Genomic DNA, 17,072 nt, shown 5'->3' with positions numbered 1-17,072 from the left:
CCCCAGGAATATTTCCTCTTACAAACAGTTCACTTGAACTTGCTTTTAAATTAGGGGACTGGTGCCTGCCCCTGTCTCCCCATGTGCTGTTATTCGGTTGACATGACCCTCTCGTGCCCCCACCGGTCAGCCTGCTCTCTCCCGTACCTTCTGGGCTTTTTTTTCTCGCTAGGATTTGTTCTCTCCTGGGGTCTGCATGGTCCTGTTTTGCTCTTCGGCATCTTCCGACGTGTTCCGGGTCTCTGCGGCGGCTCCGCAGCCTTTGGCTTTTTTCAGTGTCTGCACTCATTATGGACTGCATGGTGCATCTCCTTCTGGAGGCCGCACTACTGCCTTACCAGCTTCTCGCAGGGTCTTGTGTTAGACCTCTTAGAGATGCGTCTTCTCCTCTGATGGGGTCCCGGTTTCCAGCCCTTTGAATCTCCCAAGCCGAACAACTTCCACAAACGCTGTTACTCCGGGATGGCTTGACATTGTGTTCTTCCTGCATCCGTGCATCCTCTTCGTGTTAGTACCTGCCTCGCAGGTATTCTTCTTCATCTCAGTACTAGAGTCAGCAAATGGTATAATGCCACAATAGCAGATGGAAGTGTTAGTGAAGGTTGGCTAAAAGATGCCAAAGGGTTTGGTAAGGTTAGGTTAGGGATAGGGATAGTGTGCCTAATTCTACCCACGTATCCATCCTTCTGCTCAGGGCAGGAGTCTCTCCCCATGAGATCTTCCCACATTGAACCACCCCCAGGAGGACTATCAGGTAGCAACCCCACCTCCCAGGCCTCATAGAAAGGGACTCCCTTCATGGGCGAAGTGAAGAGAGTAGGTGACTAGTCACATGTGACAAAGATATTCTCACAGCAGGGTGCAGATTACTGGAGTCCTTTTGAAATAGGCATCCATGCAAAGAGGGTGGAGTCAAAGTAGCCAAGCTGAGGGGTTTAGCTTAAGAGAGGGGTTAGACAATCTTGATTTTCTTAGGGAACCCGAAATGTCCTGCACCCTCCCTACTTCTTGCAGACAAAGCATCTGTTATGACATCAGAATGCTAAGGAACCTTTGTTACAGCAGTCTGTATTAGACCCCTGACAACAGGATTGCTTTGTACTAGTCAACTGTAGCATATATTTGATTATGGGGACAGTCTTCCCTTAGTTGATTCATCATTCAACTTCAAGACAGGAAGGATGCACCTGGAACTCTTTTGGTGATACAGTCAATTACAAATTCCTCTGCTATAGAGGTGAAGACAGAAGGCTCCAAGGAAGAAGAAAGTTCTTCTCCTACCCATTCAAATGATGCATTTGATGACAAGTTGTGTGGACAAGGCCTATTGCAACTGAGGCATCCAGGACTCTACCACTTGGGGTGACAGACACCTGTAAGTGTCCTCAACAAATATCCCTTGTTGGGAAAGGCAAAAAAAAAGATCTCACCTCTCCCCTGAGACCATGGATTGGGTCTACTAGCAACCACCGAACCACCTTAGTTATCCCTGGCTCTTCCGACATCTCTGAGCCACCTTCAATGATGTACACGCGGTTACAAAGGAATTGCCAGTCATCTTTGACCTCAACACTCCACTGCCTCCACATCTCTGAGTTCCACTTAACGTGGATGCCGAAGATCTGCCATCTGTACATTTGAGACTTGCTGAGTGTATTTTTGTCCCCATCACCACCTGCCTGATAACCACCTTCTTAGACCTGCAGGCCATAACTTCTGTAATATTGTGACACTGTACTGAGCCAACTCATCCCACTGGCTGCCAAAGGCCTGTCTCTTCTTCAACACACCAAGACCGCAGACAATAACATACGTTATTCATAGTGGTCCTGTCCCCCTCATCCACCTTAAAGGTTCCTGGTGATTTATAAGACCTGTGAGAAACCCAACGGTGTCTCACTTACTAGTCCCCGGGATCTGTCATCCAGGTGGCCAGGAGACGGCCATCGCTATTGGATCCAGCTTCTGGGGGTGGACCAGTGCAGGAGGATCACCTTCTACGTGGGTCCTCGGGGAGTGGAAGTGGGACACCGAAGTTTGAGACGCTGTAGCCCCTACTTTGTGACACCTTTTCCCCATCCTGCCTGGTAGGATGCATAGAAACTGTACCCCCACGCTCTTTCCAACACAAACCTGTTCTCACGGCGTAAACAGCAATGGACCTGAGCCGTTTACATGACATGTACCAACAGAAGGGTCAGGCAGAGTCAGGCAATTACTGACAGCTACACACAACTGACTACTCTTTCCCTTCCCCATAGGGATAAAAGGCGTAGCACAAGAGCACACTCCGAGCAAGGCTGAAGGCACGAGGAGGCAGCCATTCCAGTGCATCAGTTCAAACGGGGAAGAAATGCGGCGAGACCTGAAAGGCTGTCAAGGAGGGAGTTGCCCTTGTCCTTTTGAACCCAAGCCCACAAATGGATGTCAGTGGTACAAGGCACCTGCCCGCACTGATAGGCAGTGCAGGGAGACAAGGTTGCCATGGTGGTACCGTCCTTGACTCCCGCAGCAAAGGAACCGCCAACGATTTCAGCACAGGCGGTGAGTCGGACGAAGCTGATAGTCACCCAAACTGTGTTGAGCTCAAGGTTGCAGTGGTAACAGTGAGAAGATAATCAGACAAGCGGTCTTTTGTGAACGCATTGGTACCAGAAATTGAGTGGTCTGGCACCACGTGGGCGCCCAATCGAAGATCTCTGGCTGGTACCCCTTTCACAAGCAAAGAGACTATGTTGAATATTGGAAACAAAGAGAACTACAAGTACCAAGAGACCATAGGGAAGGCTGGTACAGAGATTTAAGGTGGTCATACAAGGGTTGAACCAAATCCCTTGTACAATCAAAAGTCCTTAACTCATTGATGAAGTTTTGACATTGTGAAATAGGTGTTTGTGCCCGGCTGAGGGAAACGCAGTGCGAACTGTGTAGGAGTGAAAGCCGCGCTTACTATAAGCAAACAGCAAGACAAGATCGCCCTTCAGAAGTCTCTGTTTGGATGGGCAAGTGTTCTGGAACGTCTGAACCCGGATGAGGAGGACCTCACTTAACCATAGGGGTTGTTCAAAAAGACATTAAGACTCTTTGAAAATCACAACTGCGCAAAGCCTGACTGGGGGCTTTAGAGAAAGCCTGACTGGGTGCTGAGACCTGGATTTAGGTAAGGGGAAGAACCTGAGGGGTCTTGAAGGACTTTTTGTTGAAAATAAACTGTTATTTTGGCAAATGGGAACCCGGCGGAGGGATGCATGCAAATTAGGGTGAGCATGAATACATCTGTGAACATTCTGATGGTAAGTGTGAACCTGATTGAAGGATGTGCACAGCGAGTGGTTGGTCTTAACCGGACTAAGGGAGGATGACGACAGAGAGAAGGATCGGAGCCCGGCTGAGAGGGATCCAAGGGTGAGGGGTAATCACCCAACGCAAAAGATAATAGAAGGAACTTTTGTTTTGTTGTTTTGGCATATCAGGCCCTCTGAAGCAAGAGACTTTGCATGAGAAGAGACTTGGGCACCACAGGCCTGGATATCGAGAAAAGGTAATGTAAGCTTGTGCTGAGAATCCCAGGAGTGTGCTGTGCTCTAGAGTCCTGCTTTGTCCCTAACTAAAAACGTGGGGAAGGGAGACACGGCCATAACATAATGACTTATCATTTTGTGAACACTTCTTTCTTTTGTTATGAACATTATCCTGCACTATTTTGTAACATAGCAGTAAGGATTGGCAATAGGTTTCTTAGTACAGGCTCTTTTATTTGACTGACTCCACTAGGACTGCATTATTATTATTTGATGGTTGTAGCATGCTCCCATCTTATATTTAGGTTTAGATAAGGCGTTCATTTCACCCATTTTAGAGTTTAATGAACACCCTGGAACTGTGATCACTTGTGTCGGTCTTACTTCGATGCCATGCCTTTCTTACAGACCCCACTATTTGCCTTTTCAGGACACTTTTAAGTACCTTTGACATTTGCTGCTCGGATCAATTGCCTGCACCCTCATCTTCACCCAGGGACCCTCCTTTCCTATCAAGTCTGCATTCCTTGTGTTTCCTTTACACGGTTGGGTCTTTAGTGTTTATAATTGGCATGGTTAGTTTCATTCATGTTCACATTTTTAAAGAATCTTGGTTGAACATTATTTTTTTTTGGTACCTCTGTACTGTTGTTCTTTTTGTTTCATCCGTACCAGCTCTCATCTCTCCTGAAGAGTATAGCCTACCCTCGGCCCAAGTTACCAAAGGAGATGACGCGGGAATGCCTGACAGTCTGTCCTGTTTCACCTTTATGTTTGAAATCACTGCTGGTTTTGCAGTAGAGTGGGGCTGAATAGGCACTTAAGTCACTCCTCACCACTATACTCCTGTCGGGCAGTACTCATTTTGTCACAAGAGCCAATGCAAGGTAATTATTGTGGTGTGGCCATTCCACAATAATGCTTGAGAGTCAAAGCTTGGGGTACTCTCTCTCTCTCTCTCTCTCTCTCTCTCTCTCTCTCTCTCTCTCTCTCTCTCTCTCTCTCTCTCTCTCTCTCTCTCTCTCTCTCTCTCTCTCTCTCTCTCTCTCTCTCTCTCTCTCTCTCTCTCTCTCTCTCTCTCTCTCTCTCTCTCCTGTCTCTCTCTCTCTCCTTTCTCTCTCTCTCTCTCTCTCTCTCTCTCTCTCTCTGTGGGAAAGAAGTATTTCTAGAATTTGTGGGAAAGTAATTGATTCCCCAGAGGGTTCAATCACAGATGTAACTCACTCTGGGCCCAAGAGATTTAACAGGGGTGGGCAACAGGCTCTCGCTATGGTTGCAAACGTCGCCTTTTAAAATCAGCTGTCCAAACTTCACTTTTGAGTAAGGGAAATGCAGCAGCAAAGACTAGTAATAAAATCACAAAAATCCAGTTCTACTTTTTTGCACTAACTGAAAATAATAGGTCGATATGATGGCCTTAGCGCTGAGATTCCCACAGATGTCTTACTCAGATGGTCAACACTAAGCAACAACGTGCCATTGTGATTTCCTGCATAATTCCCTACCCAGGCTACGCTGAGACAAATGCACACATTGGCAAAGGTTACCCAACTAAGACAGCAAAAGAACATGTCTTTTTAGAATGGTTTAAACAACATAGGCATCTCCTGGGTCAATACATGTGTGTAACTGTGACAAGGCCTGAAGATAAAAAGATACTCTCTTAGAAGGGAATTAACATATGTCTCATGTACAAATTAGGCGTGGAGAGTTAGTTGGGCTTGCTTTTCCATTGGGGGCAGGGGAGTAGGGAAGCTTAAAACAAAGTTAAAATGGGCAGAAGTAAGTGGCATGCTTGCAGATCAGTGTATCCACAAGACCAGAGCTAAACTCCTGCACAAGCGAGACTCTGAGCATGAAATTGCCCTACTCCTCGGAGCTAACAATTTCCAATTAAAAGATGAAGCACATCATTGGGCGACCTGCCCACTTCCCAGCAGCCAGAGGGCAGGTCGTTTCTATCTCCAGCAAGTTAGTTCTGTTGGCTGCTTCCCTCTCAATTCATGTTGGAGTTTTCAGAGCCAAAATGCTTCTTATGGTAAATGTGCACTTTACAAATCATTTTAACATTGGCGCATAACATGAGTTCCTGCTTGCTGGCTCCGGCAGATGCATAAAGCCCTCCAAACCAACTCACACCCCCTAATTTCTAGATGCTTCGGCGAATGGGGATCAGACACTTCAACTTGGAACACACAACTGCGTCAACTTCACGTTGAGTCCGAGATGTCAAAATACTGCATGTGCATGTTCGATGCACACCTCCTACTACATAACACAGGGGATGGAGGAAGCTGTTAGTGCAAATCTGGAAGGGGGCGCGGTACAATTTAAAACAGATAGAGGGTCACCTGTCTGACCATCCTTCACATGTTGTGTGTGCATGTATTAATGACCTGCGTCCTCATGTTCAATAAGAGGCAGATGGGTTGCATTCCAACCCAAGGGGCAACGACAAAAGGGGATAGGACATGGAACGAGCATGTCTGGACCACCTCACAATGGATTGAGGGCACAAGTGATGCATTACTGGCTGGGAAAAGGGACATGTTAAGTACAATCTACATGCGTAGCTCATTTAGAGCAACTTTCAAGTAATTCAAAAAGTACTAGAGTCAGAAAATTGCAAAGTCTATTGTGATGCTGAAAATATATAAATGGGCAGATTCTTAGCTCTGCAGAGGCATCAGATCACGTATTTCAAACCCTTTCAACGGATCGTTTTTGTTTTCGCTAAATTTGTATTCCATCAGTCAAAGCTCTGCTCTCATTATATAGATAGTTCACAACTATTGCGCCATGGAGACATTGCTGTGAAACCTGGCCGCAGTGCTATAATATGTGCAGACAGCAGCTGTTATTGGCCCAAATCCAGCGCTGGAACCGTCGTAGTGCCGTTTACTCTCAGCGGTTATGGTGAGTGTCATTCTATCCCAGGAGTACTTACTCTGCCTATTATATGTCTCTCTGATGTTTTTTCTCTTTGGTTTCAAACTTCCCATTATACAATCTCTTTATTCCACTCTTTTGTTCTGTAGGTTCAAGTGATGTTGCCTTACTTACTGAGGCGATGATGGAATATAAATCGATGACCTGCATTCGATTTGTGAATCGCACAACTGAAAATGACTATCTTCAGATTTCAAGTGGCAATGGGTAAATACAAGGCCAGCTCTTGGTTATAACCTATTAATAACTTGACATCGTCCAGCCAAAATGGCAAGAATGAGAGCAGTAGTCAACAAATGCTACGTCAAACGTTTCTTCAATATTAGGATTTTCTGAATATAAGGTGGCTGGGCCCCAGATTCCTCTGCCCAGTTAAGCTGTCTTCCCGTGATCTCAAAGATCTGATATCAACCCCTCTCTATAAAAAGATAATGACAGACAGTATTTTATTTATTCATTTATTTTAATTTTTGTAACGCGCCAACATGCCCGCGGGCCTCAGGGCGCACATAGAACAAGACAAAGACAAACAGGCATATGAGGCAGAAGGAGAGAAGAGTCAGAGGGTTATTCCAAGTTAAAGAAGTGAGTTTTTATGGCACGTTTGAACAAGGTGTAGCTCTGGATCTGCTGTATTCGAGCTGGAAGTGTGTTCCAAAGAAGGGGACCCTGAGCATCAAGAGCCGTGCTAATACAGGATGACAGATAAGTGGGACTACTTAGACGGAGGCATTTGTGGGTCGTGGTAAGCATCTTGTGTGTTATGCGATGTTTGCGGGAAGCCAGTGGAGTTTTTTCCTGAAGGTAGAGATATGTGTACGACGAGACTGATTGAAGATATTACGCACAGCATTATTCTGAGCCACTTGGAGAGATTGGATGTTAGAGGCTGTGGTGCCCGCCAAGAGGCTGTTAGAATAGCCAAATCTTGAATTTATCAGTGCAGTGGACAAGAGAGCACAGTTCTCTTCCGATATGAATGGTCGAATGTATCCTAGTCTCTTGTTTATAAGACCACAACTAGATTTAATGCTGGAAACATGGGATTTCATGGAGAGTTCTTCATCAAGAAAAACTCCTAAGGTCTTGACTTTCTTTTAGACGATAATGGTATTGTCGGCAATATAGAAACTGGCATAGTTGGAATCAAGTTTCACCCGAGTGTTTTTAGATGCCACGATAAGGAGTTCGGTCTTTTTATCATTCAGGGCAAGAAAATTGCAGGCCATCCAATCTTGTATGGCTTTGTATATTTTGTTGATGGTTTCCATATCACTACTATATGAGCCACTCAACTGTATGACTACCTGAGTGTCATCAGCGTAATTTGTATATTGCACTCCTAATTTGTTCAAGAGTTCAAGAAGGGGACAGATGTAAAGATTGAAGAGCAGCGGCGACAGACAGGAGTCCTGAGGAACTCTGCATGTCTGAGAGATTGGAGAAGATTGATTATCACCAACGCAAACCCTTACCATTCTGGGACCCAGAAAGGAAGCAATCCATTTGGATGCAGTTACAGAGCAATTAGCGACCTCTCTGAGCCTTGACACCAGTAAGCTGTGATCAACTAGGTCAAAGGCTGCAGAGTGGTCTAATAGCATGGGCAGAGCAGCTTGGTTTTTATCAGCTATGCTAGCTAGGGCAGATTTGAGATCAAGCATAGCTGTCTCAGTCCTGTGACGAGCTCTATAGCCCGACTGACGGGTACCCAAGATGTTAGGTTTGGGCCTGTAGCTGTAAGTAGGCAAGTTTATCAAGTATCTTGAGGACATAGGGCACGTTATTTATGGGCATGTAATTGTCATTGTTGGCTGGATCAAGGTTTTCCTTTTTCAGTAGAGGAGTGATCCATGCCGATTTTAACAGGTCCGGCACCAGGCCGGCATCAAAGGAGAGGTTTACCAGTTTGGTAATCCATGGAACCAGGGTTTCTAAGGACACCTTAAGAATGCTTGTGGGGCAGTCGTCACCAGGACAAGACGTGGCTTTGAGGTCCTGTATGATTTTGGATACTTCATCTTCAGTGTAGTGCATGAATGAAAATTGAGGGATAGTATTTTCACAGGTGTTAGGCAGGGTGATATCAGTAAGAGTTTGTGTAGAGGTTACGTTGCCTAGGGCTTTACTGAGTTTTTCTTTGTGTGAATCGATCTTGAGTAGAAAGGCGTCATGAATGCCCTGACACCACTTATTGTCCTTGATGATGTTGTTAGTCGGTGGAGGCTGATTTTGGAATTCCGCTAAGATTTTAAATAACTCCCCAGTGTTGGATTGAGCATTCACTATTATTTCATTATAGTGTGTGGCCTTTGCTTCTATGATGAGCTTTTTATAGTTAAGGATGGATTTTTTATATTTTGTTAGAGTGTTATTGTTGGGGTCTTTCCTCCAGGCTCTTTCGAGAGCTCTCTTTTCTTGTCTGGCAGTAAGAATTTCATTAGTAAACCAAGTGTTCTTTGTTGCTTCGGTCTTGACTGTCTTCATTTTCAATGGGGCAAGGTCATTAACTGCTTTGTTGATGTTAGTTGACAGATGGTTGATAAGTTTCGAGGAGTCAACAAAATTGTCTAGGGATTGAAGCTTAGTTGACAGTAGTGAATACGTGGGTGAGTGTTGAGTTTGGGGGGAGGAGATGGTAATGAAATCTTGGCTTGAATGAGAAAATGGTCAGACCAGATACATCGCGTGACCAAGATGTCAGAAATGTTGGTGTTTGGGAACAAAAGCCAGTCTAAAGTGTGACCCTTACTTTGCATGGGAGACTCCATCCACTGAGTAAGGCCAAAGGAGGTGATGGTATCCATAGGGTTGGTACCTGCTTTGTCCTGTTGGTCCTTAGCCCAATATTTAAAATCATCCATAACAATAACAGGGCCTTTAGTGGTACAGATCTGGGCCAGTAGATCACTAAACTGTTCTTAAAAGAGGACATGATTTTGGGTGGACGATAGATCGTGAGTGGTTGACATTTAGCCATAGAGGTAGGCTCACAACGATAAAGGGAGTATTTTAAATAGATAAAGACTGCAGCAGATAAGATTTTAAATGTTTTTTTTAAAAGGTGGAGTGTAGGAGAAGAACGAATGTCCAGAGAAAGAGCATTCCAAAGTTTGGGAGCTAAGAGTTGAAACGAGGGAAACTTAGAGGGTGCACAGGGAGGATGAGGGACAGACAGAAGAAATTGAGAGGCCGAGTGAAGGTCCTGAGAGGTGTGATTTAGGGAGATAAAGGAGCAGAGATATGGAAGAACCCAAGAAGGAATGCCCTTGAAGATAAGACATAAAAACTGAAATTCACAGTGTTCTTTCATAGGGAGCCAATGAAGATTTGACAAAAAAGGAGAAATGTTTGAGGCTGGGGTAAGGCAAAACATGGCAGTGCGAACAATTGAGCGTAATTGTAGAAAAGCATAAGTAGGGAGATCCACATAAAGGAAACAGCAACAGTTGAGTCGTGAAAGAATTATGGTTTGTGAAAGTGTACTTGAAGAGGTGAAGGGCAAAAGGTGGTGAATTTTCCTGATGATAAAGACGTGAGAATGGCAGGATCGGACGATAGTAGAAATTTAAGGCTGAAGCGAAAGAGAGGATTCGAAAAGAAATCCAAGATTACCCGCTTGATGACTAATGGGGAGCTGAAGAGGAGGGAAAGATATGGATGGGGGAATAATAGAGGCAGAAGTGGGAACAAACTATATTTCTGTTTTGTTAGGGTTAAGGCAAAGAAACTGAGTAGCCATCCATGATTTTATGGCAGAAAGACAAGAAGAGAGCTGCTGTTCAAGGGAATCTGTCAAGGAAGAACAGGAAATGAAAATCTGGGTGTCATCAGCATAGAGGTGAACCTGGTAACCGTGGTCGGGTACTAGCTGAGCCAAAGAGGATGTGTAAATGGAGGAATAAGAGAGGACGGAGGACAGAACCGTGGCGAACTCTGATGGGTAGCGGATGTGTTGAGAAATTGCCCCTTTCCACGAGACAGAAAAGAAATGGTTAGTTATGCAAGAGGAGAACCATTGAAGGGCAATGTCAGAATTATTTCCTTTTTTAATATTATTTAACTTTTGCACAGAGTTACAACTTCACATTTCCACACAGTCAATTGGTGTATAGATAGAAAGTAATTCAGCAGTATAAGTGAGCAGCAAGATTTACATTATAATACTTCTACATTAGCAGCTTTCCCCACGCTTTTATTGATCAAATATTGAGGGAATCCTCCCCATATATTTTTTCAGACGATTCGTTAAGGGCAGCAGGCTAGAGTACAATTCTTCTTTGCCATTAGCCCAGGCCATGTCACTCACCCATTAGTCTACCGTGGGAGATACCTTGCTCTTCCACCTCATCAGTAGGACTTGTTTTGCTAGCAAGAGTCCTACATTAAGCAGTTTTCGTTTCATTGGGTTCATTTTAAGCATGAAGCCCAGTATACATGCCTCCTGTTCCCATGTGGCAGGCTGGTCTACCATTTCTTCTAGTGCTTCACAAACCTTAGCCCAGTATTCAGATAAGATTCTACACGACCACAACATGTGTTTCAAATCGGCATCCTCATTTGTGCACCTTGTGCACCTCCCATCCACAGTTACATACATTTTCTTGAGGCGGGCTGGCGTAAGATATACCCTTTTCAGTATTTTGAAATGGATTAGTCTATAGTTAAAGGATATTTGCTTTGTGAGCTTGCAGAGTTGTGTCCAATGTGCCTCAGTGATCAAGATACCCCGGTCTGTTTCCCATTCCTTTTCAATGTCCAGTGTTAGCACTTTCCTAGTAGACAATGACAGTTTATATAATGCGGAAGTGGACTCTTCACTGTGCCAGGGGTGACCACGTAGTTCAGGCTTGGGTGTGAGGACAGTTCCCATGGGAAACCATCCCACAACGCTGCTATCCGGAGTAGATTCTTAAGTATTGTCATTTTTGTATTGGGGTGTCACCCATATGTACCTTAATATCATCAGAGGTGACAAATCAGCCATCACAACATGGTCCTTTGCCATGGCTGTCATAGTGCTTTGTAGGGCTTTGATGGCATCTTCGGCAGTGCCGATTCGTGTTTCTGTCTCAGTGATGCACTTTGTGGCCTTTTATAGTTGAGCCCTAATCGTGGAAATGTTAATGTTAATTCCATCCAGTTTATCATTTAATGACGCAAATACTTGTTGCATGATGGTCATTATCTCTTGTAGGTCGGTGGGAGACAACGGCAAGGATACCGCACGTGGTTTTGAGTCCCCCAACCCTTCAGGTCTAACTTCTGCGGCAGGTTTTTTAAAACGTATTCATTGTATTGCTTTTTTGGAAGGGGCACTGAGGGAATCAGCTGTTGCTTTAGGATGAGCACGGACCCATGGAGGGTGTCCGGTACTTGATTGCCGCTCCACTTGATTGCACCGTTTACCAGCCTTCCCTTGATTCTTGAGGTAGATTTAGCGATATGGTTATTGGCAGTCTTCACCGTGTCGCCTCCACTTCTCAAGATCGAGCCCTTCCTGGGTCTCCAGTTGCGATCTCCATGTGTGTTCACAGTATATGGCAAATAAGGCAGATGAGCCCCTACATCCTCCGTCCCCCGCAGTAGGATTGACGCGGTGTGCCTGGCTATGTCAGATGTTCATCCCAACTTCTGGTTTTGGCCTGGTCACTAAACTACGGAGATCGCCCACAGTGCGAGTGGGAGGGACAGGCAAGCGGGCTCACCTACCAGCGACAGTCTTTACAGGCGGTATGTACTTCATTGTATAGACCTTTAGAATCTTCACCCCAGACCTGCTCTAACAGTGTAACTAAAAGGCTCTACCATGAGCCAGGTGTGGGCCTCTTATCTTATCTGTTCCCAATGCCGGTTGTCCGCCCAGCCACTCCCCGTCTGTCCCAGCCCCAAAGTATATTGGAAGCCTTTTGCGTGTATATCCCAGGTGGGGAGGTGTGTGGGGGGGGCATGCAGAAAATCTCCTGTTGTTTGTCCGAGCCGAATTTCTGGCAGGATAGTCTGTGTGGGGGGTTGTGTGTGAGGAGAGCCCCTCACCTATCCCCCAGTCTGTAAGCACGGGTCTGAGCTCACCTGCATGTCCTTCTCCGACAGCCGATTTACTGTATCGATCAACCCACGTATCAGGGCGGCGCAGGCCGCAGCCACAGTGTCCGACAAGGTTTCCTGGCAATCGTGGGATTGCTTCATTCAGGTGCCTCAGCAGCTCCTTTCTTCTTCTCAGGTGGGGGCGGGTTGCGTAGCAGTGGATTTTGTGAATGGTGGGTCATGGCAGATCGGCTCTGCACCACGGTCACCGCAGCAGCTATTCCCACTGGGCTCGGCTCGGGCCGCTGTTCGTCCTCTGCGCCATCCAAGGGTGTTGGAGTCCAGTTGGGGGCACAGCGTAACACCCGATGAAGAACAGCTCTCTCTCCTGGTACCCCCAGGTGGCAGTGGAGGGGAGGTTCCAGCACCGGAAGACTCAAAGCACGGACAGCGCCCTGGTCACCCGTCAAGGGCTAATCCAATGTATCGATGTGCCCTCCGTCTCCGTAGGCTCATTAGAGCCGCAACCAACGACCGGGGTTAACCACTGTCTTCACGCTGCTACGTGGCGCTGCGCTCAATAGGGTCGACTGCCCGGGTGCCCCCCACACTCAATGCCAAATAGGTGAAAAGGGGGGTGGGGGGAGATTGCCACAAGCAACACCCAACCTCCTCGCTCGCTTTACATGGAGGATTCCCTCTGTAGCCCATTCCTCCATGCGTGGGCAGTCACAGGACCAGCCTCCTTCGGCCCAGCACCTCGCGTTTCAGCCTAGCAGGGGCTCGCTAGTTTCGGATGATTATCTCGGATTCCTCTCCGCCATGCAGGTTGAAACTTTGCCAAGACACGCCAGCCACCAACATAGCTTCCCAGGATTAAATCTGTGTTCAGCCCTGCTCATTTTCATGCAGAAATCTAGTTGGCAGCCTTCTCACCTATGGAGCACTATGCAGTGGCCTCCATCAGCCAGATGCACAACAGCGCCCCCTCCAGTGTCAGAAAATGTTAGAGAAGAAAGTGTAGAGAGGATAGTAGGGTGGTCCACAGTGTCAGAGCCAGTACTGATATTAAGTAAAACAAGAATAGATGATTGTTCAGGATGACAAGCTCAAAGAATTCAGTTTAGAACAAAAAGTAAGGCAGTTTCCATGTAAAGGCCAGGGCAAAACCAGGACTGATGGTTGGGGAGTAAATGAAAAGCCTTAAGATGGACCTAATCTGAGAATACACGCGTCGTTCAAGCAGCTTAGATAGCTAGGGGAGAAGGGACATAGGGTAAAAATGTGAAAGCTCGGTAAAGTTCAGGGAGGGTTTTTTAAGGAGTGGGATAATCGTGGCAGTTTTGAAGGCAGATGGAAAATAGCCTAAGGATAAAGAAAGTTTCAGGAGGGATGGGGCTAGAAAGGAAAGAATACATTTGATGAAGGAAGCAGGAAGCGGGTCAGACGGGGCAGCAGTAGAGTATGCTCATAGAATAGAGTTAATAATGTCAGTCTCAGAGATGACTTTAAAAGAAAAAGTGAGGTTGATCAGAGGTAGGGAAAGAAGGGCTATAGAGGAGGCAGGTGAAGAACGAACTGTTGAAGTAAGGAAATGCCTAATATTCTGAATTTTTGAGAAAATGAAGTTGCCAAAGTCATTAGGCGTAAGGGTAGAACAGACAGAAGGGTCAGGAGAAGAAGGAGTAACGAGTTTGTTCAAGGTAGAATTAAGATGTTTGGGAGAAGAACTCTGTGATTGAATGAGATTCTGGAAATTATTATTATTAGAATGTTTAAGGAGAGAGGAAAAAGATTGAAGTAAGATAGAGAAGAGTTGATAATCAACCGTGGCATGGGCTTTGAGCCATTTCCGTTCTGATATCCGAAGCTGAATCCCTAGCTGTTTCAGAGAGTCAGAAAGGCTGGGGTAAGGGGGATATCCCCAGGCGTGAATGCTGTACAAGGATGCAAAGAATCAAGAGATGGGGAAATAGCAGATTGGAAAGTATTGAAAGCAGCATCAATATTCGAAGCAGATAATTCAGTAAGGTTAGAAAGATGTGAAGAAATGGAAGCAGTTTGTGCAGAATGGTCTAAGGTCCGGGTATATCGTGAGAAATGAAGGAAGATGTTGATGGGAGACCAGGGGTTGGAGAGTGGGGAGGTGGACCGAAGGAGACAGTAACTAAGAAATGATCTGGTGCAGGAAGAACGTGTAGTTTACTGGCTTCAATAAGAAGGCAGCAGAAATGAAAATTGGATCAAGAGTCCCGCCTTTGGAATGGGTAGCCAAAAGGGGAGAAGATTAAGGTTATAGGAACTAGTTGAAAAGATCAAAGGGCATGAGGAGTGGTTGAAAATAGGGAGGTGGATGTTGAAATCTCCAGGAGACTGAGTGGGGTGGGAAAAGAAAGTTATGTCAGTGACTGTACTGGTTCTGTCACTCCTGGGGATGCAGCAAATTAAATGATCAAGTCTCTGCAGATAGAAAATGACCGACTTAGTAACAGCTATCTAAGGTGAAATGGAGAAATCAGCATCAAGACAGACACCCACATTTATTACTTTGCTTTTGTGATGGTGGGAAAGTCTGATAAAATAGCTTAGCTATGGTTAGACGTAGGAGCTGCTGGGCCCGCCATGTAAATCAGCTAAGTTTGACCAGTTTTAAGTTGAAGCTACATGTGCCACATCCAGTCTCTAAATGCACCAAGACAGTTGCTGAGGGTCGCAAATTGTTCTGAGCTTCCAGAGAGCTCAGATAAATATGGTATCAGGTAATAATATCGCCTTGCCACATATATGGTCGCCGTAAATAATATTGACGGGAAAATGTCGTGGCGATATTTTTTGGATGACCATATATATGGCGACAGGGGCAAAACAAAAACAAAAAAATGTTTTTAAAAAAAAATGTTTCTTAAAAAAAAAAATTGGGGGTTGCGGGGGTGTCCCCCGCATGTTCCATGCAATAATGTTGCCACAAAAAACACAAAAAAACTACCATTTTTCGGCGATATTTTTGTATGGCGATATTTTTGTGGCCACATTATTACATGGAACCATAAATACGGCAGCCACCAGCATAATAAAGGCTTTCCAGGCCAAGAGGATGATATCATATGGATGAGAGGGCTGATGTCAAAATTAAACAAAATAGACAGGGCTGGAGGTTCATTGGGAACACCACGTTCTATCATTGACTTCCAATTAAACCATAAGTTGCCCAAAACAGACAGTTGTAGCCCTACTGCTTAGAAATGGCATAATCATTGTAAATAGAAATGTTCTATGTAAAATGCTTGGGATAGGAGCGCTATATAAATGACAAGTCAAAGTGGTGTCTTAATGCGCAAAAAGGCTGTGCCCGGTCGCACATTACGGAGGACCCAGAAATGGGCCAGTCGAAAACCTGAGTGCAGCATGCAGCCCAGAAAACACTCATTGGCCAGCCCTTATATTTGGAAAACCTGGTTTCCCTTTGACATGGAGGCACATGTCCCTGTGCAAGCTGGGGTTGTTTTGCTTCCCAACCATTCTATGTATTGGGCATGCTGGCTGAGTTACTACTGTGAAGGGGTGCACCTCTATTTCACAACAGTTAAGGGCTTCCAGGAGTGCCAAAATCCTGGATGCAGAGCATGCAAAGGAAGCAGACTTCAGGGAAAGGTGTTCATTGTCACACACCCCAGGTGGTTAATGCTTTCTTCCTGCAGAGTGTGCAGTGCGGGCCATCTTGGAGATTATGAGACTGTGGCATAGAGTCCTAAAATGGCCAGCTGGGGATATAAGTGAACAATAACACCTGTGAGCATGTGTGTGTATGAGTTTGCAAGTTGTGTCTGTGTTTGTTGGGGGTATACGTATATGCAATGTGCAAGTGTAGTGTGTTTATTTTGTGAGGGCAGGGGATAGGTGGAATTGTCTGTGGGTTGCAGGCGTAAGGGAAACAAGGGTTTTGGGATGTGCTGGGAGAGATGTTTGATCACAATCCTGGCATTCTTCAAACCGTGGCAACAAAACAATGTAGCACAGAGAAAGGCTGTCATATATTGGTGCAGCTAGAATGAAAATGCCTTACAACTGCAATGATGCTTTAATGGGCATAACAACATTGGTGTGTTCTTACAGTACACACTGGCATCCCTGTACACAGTGAACATGAGTGTGTTATTATAGTAATATACTGGCAATGCTGGGCACAGCAAACAGTACACTGTGAAGAGTCAGGAATGAAACTCGGACACAAGTTAGCCATGTATTTGGTTAAAGATTTTTATTGAAAATAAAAGGGTTTGGAAAAGGCCACTCTGACCTGGCTCTAAGAGTGATTTCCCTAACTAAAACTAAAAGTAAGGATCTGTCTGTGTCAGGATGTCAAAATCAAAAATTACCTTGTGGCCAAAAGGTCTTTTCTGACCCTCACACTATAAACTAAACTATTAGGTGTAAAGGGAAATGTCTTTAACCTTAGGTGCTTGGAAAAGAGTTTGTAAATGAAGAATACATGGTTCCAACTCAAAGCTTCTCCAGGTATAAAGAGTCAGTGTTCCAGAGAGTAACTCCCTTCCTGTGTATTTTTATTCAACAAAG

At 45.3% G+C, this 17,072-nt stretch overlaps 1 protein-coding gene across 1 annotated transcript in view; it reads left to right on the top strand.

Annotated features, from left to right (window-relative positions):
- LOC138567767 (astacin-like metalloendopeptidase) overlaps positions 1–17,072 on the top strand; it is a 53,103-nt gene that overhangs the window by 16,017 nt on the left and 20,014 nt on the right. The window contains exons 4-5 of the mRNA XM_069646257.1: positions 6,300–6,437; positions 6,560–6,677. Coding sequence (XP_069502358.1) covers positions 6,300–6,437; positions 6,560–6,677 — 256 coding nt within the window. The remainder of the gene's footprint in view (positions 1–6,299; positions 6,438–6,559; positions 6,678–17,072) is intronic.

The sequence above is a fragment of the Ambystoma mexicanum genome, chromosome 2p (assembly GCF_040938575.1).
Source record: "Ambystoma mexicanum isolate Mex_15411 chromosome 2p, UKY_AmexF1_1, whole genome shotgun sequence".
NCBI classification, from domain to species: Eukaryota; Metazoa; Chordata; class Amphibia; order Caudata; family Ambystomatidae; genus Ambystoma; species Ambystoma mexicanum.
This window is presented reverse-complemented; position numbering and strand designations above follow the sequence as displayed.